This window comes from Anopheles cruzii, chromosome 3 (assembly GCF_943734635.1).
Source record: "Anopheles cruzii chromosome 3, idAnoCruzAS_RS32_06, whole genome shotgun sequence".
Lineage (NCBI taxonomy): Eukaryota > Metazoa > Arthropoda > Insecta > Diptera > Culicidae > Anopheles > Anopheles cruzii.
The window spans coordinates 39,151,894-39,170,696 of record NC_069145.1 but is presented as its reverse complement, the minus strand read 5'-3'; the positions used below and the strand labels follow the sequence as shown (position 1 = coordinate 39,170,696).

At 48.6% G+C, this 18,803-nt stretch overlaps 2 protein-coding genes and 1 long non-coding RNA gene across 4 annotated transcripts in view; 2 read left to right on the top strand and 1 right to left on the bottom strand.

Annotated features, from left to right (window-relative positions):
* The first annotated feature begins 6,768 nt into the window (after positions 1 to 6,768).
* LOC128270371 (disintegrin and metalloproteinase domain-containing protein 12-like) lies at positions 6,769 to 9,512 on the top strand. Its single transcript, XM_053007770.1, has 4 exons — positions 6,769 to 6,802; positions 6,903 to 7,212; positions 7,278 to 7,485; positions 7,570 to 9,512. Exons 1-4 carry the CDS (start codon positions 6,769 to 6,771, stop codon positions 9,400 to 9,402), a joined length of 2,385 nt encoding a protein of 794 aa, XP_052863730.1. The 3' UTR covers positions 9,403 to 9,512.
* A 1,091-nt stretch (positions 9,513 to 10,603) lies between these two features.
* Positions 10,604 to 11,679, bottom strand: LOC128274173 (uncharacterized). 2 transcript variants are annotated; one of them, XR_008269292.1, is made up of 4 exons: positions 11,590 to 11,679; positions 11,287 to 11,478; positions 11,143 to 11,231; positions 10,604 to 10,662 (listed from the first exon to the last, which is right to left on the bottom strand). It is a non-coding gene; the product is annotated as an uncharacterized LOC128274173 (long non-coding RNA). The 2 variants fall into 2 exon arrangements; XR_008269291.1 differs by lacking the exon at positions 11,590 to 11,679 and having other exon boundaries at positions 11,287 to 11,579.
* Positions 11,680 to 13,801: 2,122 nt separating this feature from the next.
* Positions 13,802 to 18,803, top strand: part of LOC128270370 (uncharacterized) — a 30,316-nt gene continuing 25,314 nt past the window's right edge. The window contains exon 1 of the mRNA XM_053007768.1: positions 13,802 to 14,231. Coding sequence (XP_052863728.1) covers positions 13,802 to 14,231 — 430 coding nt within the window. The remainder of the gene's footprint in view (positions 14,232 to 18,803) is intronic.

The following is an 18,803-nucleotide window of genomic DNA, read 5'->3' as shown; positions in this document are numbered from 1 at the left end:
AAAAAACTAGCCAAATTAAAGATTGGAAACATGTGCAAAATTTGCTGCAAGTCATCGTTGACTTTTTATGGTGATCTTTTTCATCACGCAAGACATGAAAAGACTGTAACCAAGAGTTTTGCCATACATAAAGCCAGAAATCATCATTACAGTTAACGCTATCCATTTTGTTTACAGTCATCCACATGTATGCTGTTGCACTGCTGCACTGTGTACTTGGTAATTTTTCCATTCTGCCCGATACCATGTGGTCCGCAATTAATGAATCACCAAATGCAATTTCATGTGAATCAGAGAACGGCGTAGAGCACAAATCGTGGGCTTTTTAACACAATAAATATTGCCTTGTCAACTTCTAAGTCGCGTTGTGCGGTGAGCGTGTTCCGTGCTGCATCCGTGAAGGGTTTCCCAGCGGCCCGAGAGTGATCATGCGTGCTGACTGTAACAAGCCCGTAGAAGGAAAGCAAAGGGTAGCAGCATCATGTAACCGCACGACGATCGCTGCGGTGGCCCGCACAGCAGCATCCGGTGTCGTTTTCTTTTGGTCATGTTCAGATGCCTCCGCAAGCCGCGTTTGGCGAATGACCTGCGGGGCCCAAGACAAGACAGATGTGTGCGAACAAGTTTGGGTTGTTTAAAAAAACAGGCAGTACAACGTGTTTCGCGGCGATGGCGAAGAACGCCGTTCATTCACACGCTCAGCGGGCCGCTACTCTACTAACTGTTGATCCTTTTGCTGGCCCGTTGGCACCGGCATCTCGCCAGCTCGCTAATGGTCTCCGTGTGGCCGTGTTTTATGCTGTGCGTTGGCCGGGTGTTGCCTCTGGGGTACCGGCCGACTGGCCTACACGAACATTGAGACACGGATATGGCGGCGCCGCATAGTTTTCAGAATCTAACCCTTTTTCTTGGCCCTTCGAAGAGTTCAACCCGTCTCGGCTCGGGTCGTAGTGCACAAAGTAACCCCCGTTTTCTGCGAGTAACCGAAGAGCAAAGTCACATCGGCCAGCCCCCGAAAGGGACAAAGAACGAGAGAAGCTCACGGTATAAGAGCATCGCGAACCGGCCGCGGTGCCGTAGTCTCCGATATCCAGCGACGACGCAGCTCAGTCATCTGGCAACTGCCTGGCGAGCTAGTCGTCAACCCGTGTGACCCGTTCCAGCGCGTACGTGTGTGGGCCGCGACAAGTCACGTTGTGAAGTTTTCGTGAAACCCCCAAGGACCCTTGCAAGGATTCCGCCACGAAGTAGAAGCGGCCTCTGGCGCATCTTTCGGGCAACGCGAAACCCGTAACAACATTCAGGTGTGTGCGGCGACGTGACGGTTTATTAAAAGAATCGCGGTCAGCGCGTAGCGTGTGTGTCGTGGGTCGGCGAAGCGGACCTGCTTTTGGCCCAAAACCCGGCCGGATCGATCTGCGGTCCGCAATCTAGGTCCGCGGGGTTCTTGCCGGTGCACGCCACGGTCGCGTGAAGTGAATCTGTTGGGTAGGACGCTTGGGTGACGCCCGTGAAAGTGTCCCCCCACCCGTGGGTCCACCAAGCATTACAACAACATCCCAATTACCGAGTCACAAATTAGGAAAAGGCCGAAAGGTGTGCGGTGGCGGTTCTCAACACACACGCACATCCAGATCGAGCCGCTCGACATCACACGGATGATCGAAAAAGTGACCTCGACCCGGTTTCAGCGGCAGTGAGTGTTGTTGATGGCGACACGACTCGGTGGTGCGCTGTCGGGCCGGTCCCCGCCGGTGGCCACCGCGATCCATCCACTACTACCGCTGTTACTCCTGCTGCTGGTCGGCCCCTCGGAAGGATTAAAAAACGGTGAACTGCATCAGCACTTGGCACAGCCTCGTCAGGCCCGGATCGACAGAGGAAATCCGTTATCACAACATGGTAAGCATCCGACCGGACCAACGGACCCACGACAGTCGGTTTTTTTCCGCCCTCTAGTAAGATGTTGTTTTTATAGTGTCACTGTGTCGGCTGCGGCTTCCGCTTGCGATAAAGTGGTCCGTCCCATTTCTGGGAGCTCACGATGATACGATGTTTTGGTCTATTAAGCTAAGGTCTAATTACACGAATTCGGGTAACTGGTTTGGGTAGGAACTATTGCAATCTCGCATCGCTCCAATCAACCATACAAGATTGACTTATGTGCCCGCTGTTTACTTCTTTCCATTATCTTTCCATTTTTTTTTAAATTAACCTTTAAGAAAACGTTGGATATGCTTCTATCAATATGTTTGCTAAACACTCTTGTATTGCTCTACAAATTTAAAATTCTTGCATAGTTTGATCATGCCACAATAACTTCTGTTCTTTTAAGTATTGTGGTGCACCACGTCTCGTCATAGTCTATAGCAGTTGCTGTTCTTGCTTGAGCAATATTTCTAGATGTATTTCTAATGAAGATAAGAAACGATTACTTTAAATACAGTTGAGGAGTATATTACCTTTATCCCGTTTGTCCGAATTGTTGCTAATTTTTTACTCCTTATTCTCTGCCTTAAAATATTCACCCGATTGTTTGCGAATCGGGGCCGGCAACTCTCCGGCGCCGGTTCGATTTTACGTCTTACTCTTTACGACAAAGCAAACAGCAAATTACAGGAACAGGCCGAACAACAAGATCATTTCCTCGTTCGCCAGTAAACCGCCAGTTGATAAAATGAGCACAAAGTGTCAACGATCTTCGTCGGACGAGAGTGTCGCACGGCGCACGGCACGGCGGTACGGCACGTTTCTTGCGCTCCCAGTTTGCGGATCGGAACTTCCGGTCATGTGCCGCCACCGCACCGGCTTCCGGCATCGTTTATGGTGCGCAAGGCGGGGGCAAAGGAAATATTGGCGCTGCTTAATATAGTTTTCTTTCTCCTCTGAATTGCGTTTCTGGCCGCCGTTGGGATTGTCCCGATGAGTAATGCTGGCTGGTCGTTTTGCCGACCGACCACGGCCACGCCTCCAAGGGGTTTCCGTACGTCGGTGGAGATGAGAGAAAATGCTTCTTCAACAGTAATGTTGTACCCAACTTTGAGCGTCTAAATTTAAACCCCCACTTAGAAACCGTGCCGCGGCAGGCCCACTTAGCGTTAATCATGCCAAAGTGCAATTCATAATCGGTGAACGTGTTTGAACATTTGAGCGAGCAGCCAACAGATTCCTTGAAATATTCAATTAATGATAATTTTTCAGAAACCCTTTCTCCTCGGCCATCACACTCAGCTGTGGCTCATTCTAGGTTCTCGGGCCACGGACGCAAAGTTTTCGTCCAGCGCCATCGCTGCCAGTCTGCCATCGACATTGACACATTTTTCCATCCACCGGTCACCGAGAAACGCACGTGTCTAGCTGCCCGCCAAAGTTGCCAGTTATTGTGTCGATCCTGAAAACTTCACTCAAACGCATCCAGGCGCCCGGTGCATTCCGGCGTTTGCCGCCTGGCCTCCTGGGTCGGCGATGGTAGAAGGGGATCACTAAAAACACTCGCCGACGCGGACCACTCATTTGGCTGGCAGGTTTTATTTTCGAAGTTCGAAAGCCACACCATGGCACCAGCGCTCCACGGCTGCCAATGCTCACAGTCTGTTGGGGGCGCACGTTGCGCACGTGAGACCGTGTTACTATGCAAGGATGCGTCCACGTGCTACAAACCCCGGAGCCCGGAGCAGTGATTTCGCGACTTGTTTTTGGCCATTGCAACTGTAGATATAAAAACAAAACCCACTTGGGTGCTCTTTCAGGACATTAGACACGCGGTGCCCCCGGGACGGGTTGGCACCTGTTGTCGTGCCGACATGCCACGTGGGTGGGGCCACCGCCAGACACATTGATTCAACAAACACATGCAATGAGTTGCAGATTTTGGGCCACTGAGTTATCCTTTAAACGTTTTAAATCGGACCGAGTTCTTTTCAATCCATTTTTTGTTTAGATTCAAAGGTTTTGGGGTGTATTTGCCTTTGTCATGATTTAGCATTTCGTAGGCGGGATTCACGTGCGTGAGTTGGGCGGAACTCTGATCACGAAATAGCGAAATATCTAAATTACTTTAATCACTTTATGAGTTTTCACAAACTAATGGAACCTTACTCAAACACTATTTCTCGTTTCTATACGACTTCAGAACATTAAAGTGCTATGTCGCCTAAACCGAATCTGGTTTATGAAACTTTTGTTTTCTTATTTACACATTCATTTCGACATCGCTCGTACTAAAATATGGTAGTTAATCACAGTTTCAATGCAGTCGACTGTTTTTATGTTTGAAATTAACTGTTTCAAACCAACAAAATTTAAAATCTAAAACTATAAACCAAACCAAAGCAATGGAAACAAATCTCACAGCTCGGCAGCATTAAAAAACTGATCGCATCCACAGCGATGGAGCCGCCCCATTGCACCCTTCGCAAATGCACTTCACTTAGGACCTAACGACTTTAATGGGGAAAAAGGCGAAAAAATTGAGACAAATCACGTGAATCCATGCTATGGCCATGTGGTCCGCTCGCGTCCCCGTCGAGCATAATCGCGAGCGGTATGCTCCCTCCGCCAATCAATCGGATTGCATTCATAAATGCTCTTCGTTCCTTGCCATTGTGCACCCGATGCATCCACCCAGCAGCCACGCCAGGCGGGCCAGCCGATTACGGGTTTGTTTACGCTCAATGGCTTGTACTCATTTCTCGTCCACTACGCAGAGTCACCACGGGTCTGTCTCTCTGTGTGTGGGTGGCCGTCGTCGTGCTCTTCGCCCTCGCTCTCTATTTTCCTTGACTCTTTTTCTCCTTTACCGAACGAACAGCTGATTTTATAGCGTCTGCTGGGTGGGCCAAACGGAAAAAAGAACGAAATTCACACAGCCTCAGAACGACGCACTCTCCGGTTTCCATGGCAATCTAGAGCAGCAAGCGAGCTGTTGTAGTACTCGCTTCGCTCTCCCCCGTCGTCGAGTAGAGAACGAAGGGGTTGTGAAGTCCGTTATTTTGAAATTATCTTGCTCCGCTCGGGGGTAGCTCGAAGGGGGCCGTACGGGTTGGACCCGCCATGAAATGGAAAGTGGTAGAACGGTTGAGTGAAATTCTTTGACATCATCAGCATAGCTCACTCCGGGGGTGACTATCTCGCCTCATGGCTCGTAATGCACACAGTGTCTAAGGAGAGAGAGCGAGATCGTCCATTAGACAGGGTGCATGAGAATTTAGTGTAATGAGTGTACGCTTCGTCTATGCAATCGAATTGAAATAAAATCCAGCGCAAAGCTCGCCAGGCACGGGAAGGCGCTCGCTCTGGGTACGGACGCATCCTCTTCGGCAAGATCCGTGCAGATATAGACAACAAAGAATCGTGTGCCAATACCTTTACCCTTTTTCTGTCCACGGTTTATTGTTCCTTTGGCGTCGACATTGCGTGCTGCCATCGGCTTTCGATCTCTTTCTTAGTCACAAAGCTGTTGTCAAGGGAGCTCATGTGAACGGTACTACTGGGCTAGGAACTAGAAGGTCAACGCAAAGTGGGCGCCCCTCAAGGCGGGCAAATTGAATATACAATCGAATGGGTGGCACAAGAAAAGATCCTGTCATTGGGAGCGTCAATCAATGTGTCGGTCTTTTGTGGCGATTGATTTCACAGCATACAGTGAATCGAATCTAATTGAAATGCATCTTGTCAGCATTTCCGATTCACTAAAAGGACTCTAGAGATCCTGACCATTCATTGAACATGTAGCATCATATCTAGCTACAGTCACGGTATAACTTCAAACCTTTTTTTTAAGTAACGGACTGTACCGTATTTATTAAATTTACGTTATAGCCAACTGAATCTAACTTAGCAAGATTAAATTAAGATACATTTGGCATTTCCTCCACTGCGGAATAGCCTTATCCCGGGCTGGCTCGTCTGTAAGATGTTGATGGTGTATTGGGCATAACGGCTGATGTTGTATTATTGTTGTTGTCTGGTTTGGTTTGCCACCGTTGTTTTGCTTTCTGCAGCAGATCGGTGAATGTGGATGTTTTTATTTGCAATACTGGAAGTTCCTAGAAGCCAGTAGCTAATTTTAGATGATGGAGTTCGATAGGGGTATATTGTTCCCCGGTGTTGCCAGTGCATGTACTTTCTTCAGTGGCTTGTCTTCAGTTTTCTGCTTGTGTTTGATACGTCGGTGCCAGCGACTAGACCGCTAGACGATATCTAAACCGTACCATCAGACCAGATAGCGAGTCGAAAAGCAAAGAAAACATGAACCGAAACCACGTTAATCTAACCAAGGAGCTAAACAAAATAACCATTTAAAGTAAATCTACACATTAAACAGGAATGAAAAGGGTAGACGGGAGAGAAGTTGAAAGGGGGGGAAGGGGTAAGAAGGTTCTCAAAGACAGTTTCATTCCTGTGAGAATAAAAGTAACGGCATATAAAGGGCATGGCTGCTTGAAAAAGGCTTCGCTTACGCGGTTACAAAACACTTCGAAACCTTTGAAAGGCTCCAAAGGTTAGGATGCCATCGGTAAACTCACAGGAATAGTCTTTATTTCCTCTCCGGTCCCGGTCTCCGATAGTACCGGTAGATGGTCATAATTCTGATTATGATTTGAGCGTGCTTGCTCCAAGGCTTCCAAGGCCATGTCAACGACCAACAAAGGCTAACCAACCGTGAAGCTTATGAGGATGCGAAGAACTTGTTACTTCAAACGTAGCTTTATCAAGCACTAGAAATGTACACTGTCTGAAGGCTAAAAAAATCAGATGCAAGCGAGTATGAAGGATCTTCGTATGGAGAAACTAATCCTTGGTACTTTTCCATAATTTTGTTTAAATTTTCTACTTTGTCTTCCTCTCTCTTTCTCTTTATTTCTCTCTTTTCTTTTTCTCCACGTCGTCATGCGATTCAGCGACGGACAACATTCATAGGTCCACACACGAAGCTCACGAAAGCAATCCGATATACCCTATCCTGATGCCAGCGAGCAAGGAGGGCACCGCAACACTGACCTACAATCTTGACGGCAAGGTCACCGTCCTACAGCTCACGCGAAAACCTGGTGGAAGCCATGAGGAGTCGACCAGCGGCTGTCAACACTACCGTCACGACCAAACCGGGCTGATCGTCTGTGATGGGCACATCCGCGGAACCTTCCACCGAAAGGACGGAATATTCCGGCTCGAGTACGATGCCTCCGCTGGACTGCACTTCGTTCATAGGTAACACCGTACACGTCAATGTGTGTCACTGTTTTGCACTCACTGTTCACCATTGCTTCGCCCAGACTGAAGGAAGCAGACTGGCCTAGTCGGACTAGCCGGAGAGTGAAACGAAACCAGTTGACGACCATCAAAGGCCCTTACCAGGCTAACCGTCACTCGCGGTACGTGGAGCTGCTACTAGTCGTCGATCGGACACTGTACCAAAAGCTGGGCAGCGATGCGTGGAAGGTCTACGACTACTGTACGAATATCGTCAATCACATCAATATGGTAAGCCTCCGAAGTCTCCAAGAGAACCACAATAGTCGAACAAGAATTCGTAGTCCTGTAGACCAATAATTCTATCTTCAACAGCTCTACAATCCGCTAAACATCTTCATCGCCCTCACCGACGTGATCATGTGGCGGGACAAGGACGCGATCACTGTTTCTCCGCGCGCAGAGGAGACACTGAACAGCTTTCTAGTGTACCGGTCACGAACACTGCTTCACGAGTACCCGCACGACCATGCGCAGCTGCTAACGGCGATCGAGTTTCGGGATAATGTGATAGGAAAAGCGAAAGTCGCCGGGATGTGCTCCGACCAGAGCTCGGGCGCGATCGTGCGCGTGCATACGGAAGACGTGGCGGTGCAGGCGAACACGGTGGCGCACGAGATGGGCCACAGCTTCACGATGGAGCACGACGAAGACGGGGACTGCTCCTGTCCGGATCGGAAGTGCATCATGACCAGCACGGTCACGGGTCTGAGACTGAAGCACTGGAGTAACTGCAGCACGGTACAGCTGGCGGGAGCCTTCCGACGCGGACTGCATCACTGCCTGACGAACCGACCGATGCGCCTGGCAATGGAAAGCTGCGGCAATGGGTTCGTGGAGCCCGGCGAAGAGTGCGACTGTGGGCTGGAGGAGGCATGTGAGAATCCCTGTTGCGATGCGTCGACCTGCCGACTTCGCCCGGGAGCCGAATGTGCAACGGGCGAGTGCTGCGATCTGGCGACGTGTCAGGTGCGTGAGGGGGCCACCGTTTGCCGGTCTTCGGGGGGAGAATGTGATCTTCCCGAATACTGCACGGGCGAGTCCGAATACTGTCCACCGGATGTCCATCGGCGGGATACGGAAGTGTGCGCTGGTGGAGCGGCACATTGTATCGCGGGTCACTGCCGGACGCGAACGGACCAATGTCGGACACTGTGGGGACCGTCGGGGCTCGCGGCAAGTGAGGCGTGCTACGAGGAGAACACCAAGGGTACGAAGTACGCCAACTGCGGGTACGAAGGTCGCCCAGCCGAGCGGTTCCGAAAATGTGACGCGGCCGACGTACAGTGTGGACTGCTCTTCTGTCACCACCATCGCCAGGGCGAGGAGCTGGATATGGGTCTGTTCAATGGTGAAACGTGGCACAGCGTGGCAAAGGGTAACGAGACGTTCCGGAGGCTCTACTGTCACTCGGCGTACGTCGATCTGGGTGATGGACACGCCCAGCATCCAGCCTTCGTCCCGGATGGGGCACCATGCGGTCAGGATCGGATGTGCTACCGGCAGCGCTGCGAAAGCATTGAACGACTAAATGCCTGGGGCCTGGGGGCGGCCATTTGCCCACACGATTGCCACGGTCGTGGTGTGTGCAACAGCGAGGGACACTGCCACTGTCAACCCGGTTACGACCCACCATTCTGTGAGCATCTGGGAGTTGGCGGTTCCCTGGACAGTGGACCGCCGTCGACGACGTCTCCCGTGAGGCAATACCTCACCATCGGGTCGCTGGTGATGCTTGGCTGCCTCGTGACGATCGTCCTGCTCATCCTTTGCGTCCGTAGTCCGTTTGAACGGCCGGTAGGCCAGCATCGACTGGCTCACTGGAGGCGTCCCTGGCGGTTGTACAAAGTGCGGGGCACTAGTCCAAGGACAACGACACACAAAGCCCAAAGCCATCGACCGTGCATTGCGCGCGATACCATATCACTGCCAAAGTACCACTCGTCGACACGGGACATCAGCGACGATCGGCAGTTCCGGCCGATCATAGCCGTGACGGTCGTGAACCGGCCTGAGGGTGGCTCGCACGAGCCGCACCTCACCCTTCAATACCCCATAGTGGTCCCAGTGCACGGCTCCACCGGGGACCGGCTTTGTGCCACGGAATGGCGACCACCGGCTCCAATCAATCGTCAACGGCCATTTTAATGCTAAACCAAAGAAAACTAAACACTGCTCAAATGAACTGAACAATAAAAAGGACGGTGTTGCGGGTGTGCCGCAAAAAAATTGACCGTTTCTGCGAAACGATCGTACGGTGCAAGGAAAGTGGCAATAAATTCGCCACATTTTTTCTAGTCCTAGTTATAGACAACTTATTCATAAAAACTGGGATTGACGTTTTTACTGGATGATGGCATTTGGAAGAACCACCATTTTTCGAATCAACTTCAGTCCGTGTTTATTTTGAATAAGTGCAAACATACAATTTCATTTTGAAACGTACGCAGTATATCTTTTTAATAACTTTTGTTTTTAATTTAATAATAAAAATAATACATTTTAAATTTTGAAACGGCCTCCATAACTTTAATAAAACAAATTAGATTTTGGTTCGGGAGTTATTTTCATTTAAATCCTGAGTACTGAATATCCTGAAGCGACCGTGTTACAGCCGCTTGAATCGCTGGGATGTCGTTAGAAAAGGACCCTTTCATGGCCAGTTTGAGCTTAGAGAATAGGAAATGGTGGAATGGTCACATGGTGACAGATCAGGTTGATACGGAGAGTGGTCAATGAGACAAATTGATTTTTTGTTCAAAAACTACCCAAGGAGCAACTATGTCCGTTTTTGTGTCCGTTTTTGTGTCCATTGGACACTCGAAGAGTGTCCAATGGACAGTCCTTTGGACAGTCCGAAACAGCGTCAGTGGACTCATTTTCGACACCAAAATGGACTCATTTTCGTCACATGTCAAAATGGCCCATTTTATGGCATTTTATGGCAAAGCTTTGTTGGAAATTATAGCGCATGCCTAATATTCAAAATTATTATAGCAAACCAGTAAAATTATTTTTCATTATGTAATTATTTATTTATTTATTTTAAAAGTACAAACTTAGTTCGTTACCCAGCGACGAACGCACAATCGCCGGGTTCACAATATTACTAACTATTACTACGCACGCATTGCATTACAATCTATTGGTTACAAACACCAAAAAGTGGATATTCTTCCACACGATCTGCGAGGCGCGTTAAAAGAACAAACAACCAGTTAAGACTATGAACTTTTGACAGCTGCGTGGTGCACGTTACGAAGTGGCCACTGGTCATCTGGTAAAATGCGTGCGTACCTCTTCCACGTTCGATCCGATCGGTCGTGTGAACCACCTCGTTCATCACAAACTGGTACAGAATGGTCGTCTTGTCGGCGTTGTCCAGTCCCACCATGACAAGCTTGTGTTCTAAAACGAAACATAAAGTAAATAAACATTAGCAAGTTACAATAAACATTAGCGCTACAACGGGGAATTGGAACATCAAACGAAAACCATTTTACGGTTGGCCATTTCAGTTTAATGTTACGTTTGACGATCAGTGAATCCATGTGGCCCACAAACGACGAGTGTCGCTAAAAAAACCAGATTAAACAAACTATAATTGCTTGCTGGCAGCATTTTTTTTTGGGTATTTGTCACGGGTTACGAACACCGCGTTTTGGCGTTAACCCACTATCAGTGCTCAAAACAGGTCCTCTTCGTCGCTAACGACCTCACAGCAAAGGGCCCACACAGTGAGCTGCAACATTACCACTGATCCACTGATTCACAATCCACTGAACCGAACTACTGATTGATAGATTATCTCACGCATGACCGTACAGTTGCTTTGGTGTAGGAATGTCTGCAACACCCTCGCCACGCATATCACTTTTCTTGTCATACCTCTTTGTCCAGTTGGTTGGCTGGATTCCCTGGCAGTTGCTGCGCACATCGTTCTCATTCAATTCCAAGTCATCCAGCACTCGTCTAACCTGCAACGAAAAGGATGCTCATTTCACTAAATACATTTCTTTACACCTTACTTACCTTTATAATGTTTGAACTGATTCGAAACATATCGCCGCACACCAAATGCTCGTTCCAAAACCAAATGAATGGCAATACACCATTCATTTATGCCGTCGGGTACAGTCGCTGTGTATGTATCTGGCGGCAGCGGGGTTCGGCCGGGTACGCTTGACGACGTTTTTACTATTTGTCGATGGACCAAGTACGGAGCTGAAATAGAACAAGACATCAATCGGTGCACAAAACTAGAATTATTTAAACGATTAGTTTGACCCATAACACGGAACAACCAACGAAATAAACGAAACGAACTACACTGACCCGCCGTCGAAGCCAACTGCGTAAAATGTTTGGCAAACACACATAACACACATACACACCGGTGCACCGTTCTAATGTAAACAAACAAATCGAATCTGTCAGTTTATTCGCCATAAAATAAGCGTTGTTATAACGGTCAGCTTTGAAGTGTCCTTTCTGCTGACGATACGGACTCTTATCGTCGTTAGAGTGTCCTTTTGCCGACGACCGGACTGATTTCGTCACATTAACGACGACTATAGTCCGTATCGTCGGCAAAAGGGACACTCTAACGACGACTAGTGTCCGTTTTGGTGTCCGTGTCGTCGGTGCGCCGACGATTCGACAGATCGTGGCTCCTTGGGTACTTATCTGGGATGGTCTTGTGAGGAAGTTCATTATCGTGTAACAAAATCATTTGCTTATCCACTGTGTATTCAGATCGTAGTCGTAAAATTTTTTGCCATAATCGTTTCAATACTTCTTAATAATATTCCTCGTTGATTGAATTCACAAAGTTGTTATCCTTTTCGGCTGCTTCAACCATGTCTTTTGAACGTTTTACACGAGCGTCCTTTCGGTCGCTTCAAATAGTGTTTTTACTTGTATAAATCTGCAGCCAACATCTTTACAGTGACATTTTTATCCACAGCATTGATTTCATTAACTGCTTCTCCCAATTCTGAATGATTGGGCGCCAATTTTGGTCTTGTGGACGCCTTGAATTTGAAATCATTGAGCAGGCTTGAAATCGGTTACAGCACACAGTTCGAAAGGAATCGTTTTAGGAATAGCTTTCAACACATTCGTCGTTTCGCTCACTATGTCAACTATTGATTGTAAAAGGTGCCATCGGCGCCGGGACAATCTCTACGAGAATGTGCATTAAACACAGAAAATGGTCTGCGGGAAAAAGGGTATGTGGTCTGCTCACGAGTTGGAAAACCGTCAGATATGTTGGTATATGCACCTGGAGAAAAACCCAGAAACATTGTATACCCAGAAGCACGTTAGTCAATACTTATTTCGTAGTATTTTCCCAAAAAACCTTCGCATTCAATGGAACCAAAAGAAAATTCAAATTCAAAATTCGGTTTCTACTAAAGACTGTTTATGGGACCTCAAACCAACCGAAAATGAAAAGAAAAACACTTTAAGAAGCGAGGCAACGCTCGCAACGGATAATCGAATATGTGTTTGAATGTTTGAAACTTTTCTCCTTAGGCACTCGAGCGCCCTCTTGAGGGCAGCGCGAACACTGAATTTGTTTGACAGACGGAACGCAGCTGACAGATTTGACGTTTGACGTTGTTCGGGATTTTCGCAAGTTGACTCGGGTTTTTTCGGGATTTTCGTAGGTTGACTCGGGTGTCAGGTTCGTCATCAAAGTTAGGTTCGCAGCGTCAAAGTTGGGTTCCAAAATTCATAAAATTCATAAAAACAACATTTTGACGTTTCGTGTATATAGTTTAGCAGGACAAAAAATCCATTGGTACAAAATTTCTATAATAAAGATAATAACAACGAGCTCGAGTTTTTGTGTGCTCCGGAAAAAGTGTTCCGCCGTCGTGGGACGGTTTCTTTTCGCCTCTTCCCGCCACCGCCGACGTTCGTGCGTTTTTCATTCTAAAAAATCCGTCGGAACGTTCGGAGGTCCTCTGGTCGCTGTGCGCGTTTGCCTCTTTGTGTCTCGTGCGTGGCGGAAACTTGCTGTCCCCGGGACGCTATCGGATTCCTAATCATCCCATTTTGACGTCCCAAGCATCGTTTTTCGAGTCTGCGAATCCCTTGTTTTGTTGCAGATCAGCGTCGCCCGTGTTTTGACACCGTCCGTGTGTGTGTGTGTGTGTAGTGCATTGGTGCGCCTGATTGTTTACGCGAGAGTGAAGAGTAAAGGCATGGCTCTACGCCCATTTTCCACCGGTCCGCACGCTTCGTTGCACATAAAATTAAGGCATTAAAATAAAGGTCAATCGCAGCGATGCACCCACCACCAACACCATCGTGAAGAACGGTGGGCGACAGGAAGTCAGCACGAGAGCCAAGGCGGCGGATGAGTTAGCACCGTGCGTCGGTGTGGCTGCGTGTGTGTGTGTGTGTACGTGGATCGGAAGAAGGTGCATCAACCGGAGGCAGATTCCCTGACGTGTGGGCCGATGCATTCGGGTGCATTCGGAGGCGGAAGTGCATGCTGCGTTCGCGGGTGGAGCTGTGTTGCGATTTCGTGAAAACAATGCCCCACAATGACGTTTTTGAGTATGATGTTCCGGACCAGCCACGTCCGACGTACCTTCCACGGAGCGATGCGGGCATACGGAACCGCAAACGACGACGACAGCAGCAGGGCGTAGCAGGGCTGCTGGTGGATGCAGCTGCTCCGGCGACGGAAATGGGATCGACACAACCGCTGCGGTTGTGGTCTGCTGCGGTGTCACCGGAGGACAAGGACCAGAAGAAAACGAAGAAAAAGGAGCCCATGGCCAGAGGTCGCTGTCGGGCGCGGCCCCGCTGGGTCAACACACTAACGATGGTGTGCTGCGTCGTCCCAGTGTTGCTGGCCCTATTTGAACCGGCGACGTCCTCTCCGGCGATTGTTGCGCCCACCGGTCCTCGACTTCGACAGCGGTCCTCGCGTGCAGACTGGCAGCGAAACTCTGGAGCAGGTAAATCCACTCGAAACGCGCCGGGTCGATGAATCGATACGGATGGGCGGGTCGGATGTGTGTTCCGATGGTCAATGTCAACTGGGACTGCCATCAAACACCGCCCGACGCGACCAGGGCAACGGTCTCGCCGGGTTCTCGAGAACGACCGGAAGTTTGGTTAGATTATCAGCACCGGTTAACGTTTGACCTCGCCCGTTAGGAACCAGGCCGGGCCAGCCACGGGGGAAATAATCAAACGGTTTGAAAATGTGGCAAACATTGGCGTCAGACGTCTTCGTTCTTTCCGCTCTCTCGCCCGCAGATCCCCTGTTTGTTTACAGACGGTGCAACCGAATGACCCTGGTTCGAGACACGTACCTCGACGGATTGGCGGCGATTGGCGGGCCATAAACGGGGGGTACGGTGGGCCCCGATGGTCGGTGGCAGTAAAATTTGTTTGAAAAAAGGAAAAACCAAACAATAATGACACTTGCGAAAGCGAACACAAACAAAATGTGTGTGTTGTTTGTGTTTCCCTGGACGTCCCCGGCTTTCGTTTGGCCGTGTTCCGGCTCCAGAGAAATATCAAAATGGAATGAAAAGAACAGGAAAGAGCATGACTTAAGAAGCAGCTCCAGAAAGGGCTGAGCATAGAAAAACCTGAAGCATGATAAGGAGAACGACGACGGTTCGCTGCCGCCAGACAGTCTACTATGTTGCGGAATTTGGCCGCTGCAGCGACTGTCGTTTGGAAACAATTATGGTTCGCTTGAGTTATCTGCTTTGAACCTCGCAAGGACATAGTAATTTAAAAAGTGGACGTTATTAACAACTGTCTACAACGAGAGGGTCAAAAGGCGGGGCGCCGTAAGGCCATAGTATAGTCTTACCTACTGGTCAATGCCATGTGCCTTTTATTAAAAGATGTTTTAAGATGATGCATCCGTTTGTTGAAAAGAGTGTCACAATACAGGCAGCATTAGATAATGAAACATTTACAACAGTTTTCTTACAATTGGCATTCAACTCATATCTGTTGTGCGGATGTATTTAAGTGTCGTTTGACTCTTGGTGTAATAAAATGAAACTTTAATTCTTCCGCGAGACGTGTGACGACACAGAAGCTATAACAATACCGCCTATATGAGTCATACCGCGGGACAGAAAAGAATAGAATGGAAAAAGATTTATGACATCTCGGCACAAAAAATGAGTAAAACCGTACAAAACGCTCCTCCATTCCGGATGCGTCGGAAGGGGCCTCGACTCGCGCACATGAGGCGAGCGTCGTGTGAGATATTTCATTGGTTTAATTTTACACCGGACCGCGCCACCGGAATCGGAGTCGGGTCAACGGCGGAAGAAGGCGACCGAGCGAAGAAAAATATGCCCCTTTTCCTCTCTCCACGCTTACGGACCTCGAAATGGCCGTCGTCGTCGCCATGCTTATGAATATTTTCCAGTTGCCAGAGTTCGAATTATGCGTCAGACTTCTTCCGGCTTCCGGCGGAGACCCAAAATGTGGGCCACCGTGGTGGTTTAGGACGCTCTGGGTGTCCTTCGTTGAAAGATTCGTTTTTTAGTGGGTTACGTGTCACCAAGGAAATTGGGTTAAGCTTTTTTCCTTGTCCAGAAATGGGCTGTGACGCGTTTAAAGGCTTCATTAGGGTGTTGGCTTGTCAACAATCGAACCCTGTTTTCGTAAAATCGGATGTTTAAAAGCTTAAATCCATTTCAAAATTAACCGAAAACAGAACCCCAAAAAGGTCTTGGGCAAAATCCTTCGCATGTTCGCAACACTCGGATGGCGCAACTAGTGGTCGAGTGGCTAAATGTTTTGGTTGTTAAAATATGATTCCAACAATCGACGACTGTCCGGCTCAACCTGTTTCTAAAACGACCATTTAGTTTTGTTTTTCGACCAAAACTATTGCCCGGTTCCAACGCCTCTGGGATGCTTTGGCACACGCACTACTTTGTCCTACTTCCAAGACAGAGCCAGGCCCCTTTCGGCTCCGGAGACTGACTCCGGGCGTGGCGAGTAACGTGTATTTTGTGACGAAAATGACGAAACCACTATCGATCGTCGGACCCGGAGCTGGATGTGTATGTTGGACTCGGAGTTTCGTGGTGGAGTTTCTAGGGGGGGGCGCGACGAAAGATTAACGATGTCTTGTAGTTAGGCTAACCCGCCAGCAAAGAATGGCACGCAAATAGGGAGCCAGAGAGCCTCGGGTCGGTCCGTGTCAAGCTGAGAAACCGCAGCCGTTGAGTGATCGCTTGAACGGGAGAATCGAAACCAGATGTGTTGTGGAGCCTCTAGGCGCAACGGAGCAACTACGGGACTACGGGATGTCCTGGGGTCTGCTTTAGCGGGTCCACCCCATCATTTGTATTATCGATGATCATGAGAGATGTTGAGCGATGCAGGCGAATGATGTGAGAATGGAGCATTAAACCGTCCGATCGATGCACGGTAGGCAGCCATCGGCACGGGATTACTACGCCTTCGGTCTTGGGGGGTAAAAGTTTTCTGCTCACTTTTTCTGCCCACTGGTCGGACAAACGATGCCTGCGGCCGCAACAAAAAAGAACATCAAACAATCGATGCCGGGGAGCGTATCAACCGGCTTTTGGACGGCCAAGAAAGATAATAGTGATGATGACGATGATGATGATGATGGTGGCTATGACGGTGACATGGTGTGCGGACGGCGAGGACTTTCGGGTGGCGATCCGATTTCTTTTCGACGCTCTGGTACGGGCCGCGCGGGTCCTCCGGTAGGATTGAAGGCGCCATTACTGCGTGCCAAAATGTTGTCCACGCAATCGAGCGTAGAGAAGCACGGACCTGTGAGTGGCGACCCAGTGTTTTCGGGCCCCATGCGAAGTTGTTTTTCTGCGCCAGGCCCACGGTGGAGTTTCTGCGTTTGTTCTCTCCCCGATCCCAAGATGTTTGCGCTAAGGGAAGCCGTTAAAAATCCCGCGATCAAAACTTATTCGGCATTATTCACTGGTGGATGTTTTAAGGTTTCAACCTACCATGGGGCTTGTTGGGTCGTGGCCCCCGAAATAGCACGCTTTGCTATGGTGGGGGTCCTCAGTCGCAATGCGGGGCCGGCACATGCCAGAAATTGGCTGTGGATTGAATTTAAATCAAGGCGTTTCGACGGGGTTGGGTTTCGCAAATGGCACGCACCTCTGCGGCTGCGTAAGATTTTTGGACTCCGCGATTGAATTGTAAGGTCCGTTACTGGCCCGTTAGTGACCACCCATCGGATTCCGTGGCCGGTTCGTGACGGGAATATTTATGCGATCGGTGACACTTCCAGGGCACGGGGAATTTGTGTTGGTCGGGCGAACGCCAACGGAACGTTCGAAGATGTGTGAATGACCGGCAGAGCACCGGCTCCCCAGAAACGAACGCGCCTCCTTTTTCCGTTTGCTGTTTGGGTGACATTTTTAGACGAGAAATTATCGTCCGATACTCGGCGTAACACACACTGGATCGCCGGCACGCCACCGTATGGCGCCGATGAACCGTGTTGAGCTTCGCCGACACCACTACCCAACTTCGCATCGGCCATGCATTGGGTTTATGTTGCGTCAAAAATAAATACCAACCTTGTCGGCGTTTTGGTCGAGGGCCAGGGCTTTGAATTAATGATGGCGACAATTCATAAAATGGGAACCACACCAAAAACGCCGAAATGTCAACTAAAAATTCAGAAAATTGATTGATGGTACAGTGGAAACTTTGTCAACTTTGTAACATTAATTTTCAATTGAAAGAAAATTATAAGGCTGGCTAAAAAGTAATCCATTATTTTCTCGATGGATGCCTTTAGTGATCGATATCACGCCAAAAGTCGATCGTATAGTTTCAAGTTTAGGCTCGGTTTAAAGCTGATACTTCACACTTAAAAAAAAATGCTTTCAGCGTTTTTTGTTTGATACATTCATTTTTGAGCTACAGGGTGTTAACAATGGAAGTCACCAAAGAGAAAATTCGCTACATTTTACAATTTGGGACTTGAAAGGAATCGTTCATTATGAGTTGCTTCCGTGTAGCCAAACACTAAATTCAGCTCTTTACTATTAAGAACTACACCGGTTGAAGCTAGTGATTGACCAAAAACGATCAGAATCGGCCAACGGAAGAAAAATTGTGTTCCATCAGGACAACGAAATGTCACACACGTCTTAAGTGACTCGCCAGACAGTCCGGGAGCTTGGTTGTAAAGTTTTAATGCATCCACCGTATTGTCCGGACCTTGCATCAAGCGATTGGCACCTTTTTTGCGCATTACAAAATTTTCCGAGTGATGAAAAACTGAGATCAAAAAAGGATTGTGAAAATGGATTGCTCGAGTTTTTCGCCAATAACGACCATGCCTTCTACAAGAGAGGCAATATGAAGGTAAACTAACTTCGTACCTTAAATAAAGTTTTGAATTTCACCCAAAAATAATGGATTACTTTTTAGTCAGCCTTATATTTATCATTATTCGACACTTTGAGTCAGGACGTTTCTGATGGGACCATTATTTTACCCACAACCTACCGGATTCGCTGGAGATGATGATTGAA

Excerpts from the sequence above, each read along its gene's own strand:
- LOC128270371 (XM_053007770.1), top strand. The coding sequence starts at position 6,769 with ATGAAGGATCTTCGTATGGAGAAACTAATCCTTG. Across the intron at positions 6,803-6,902 it reads TATGGAGAAACTAATCCTTG|CGACGGACAACATTCATAGG; the intron begins GTACTTTTCCAT and ends CATGCGATTCAG. Across the intron at positions 7,486-7,569 it reads TCGTCAATCACATCAATATG|CTCTACAATCCGCTAAACAT; the intron begins GTAAGCCTCCGA and ends TATCTTCAACAG.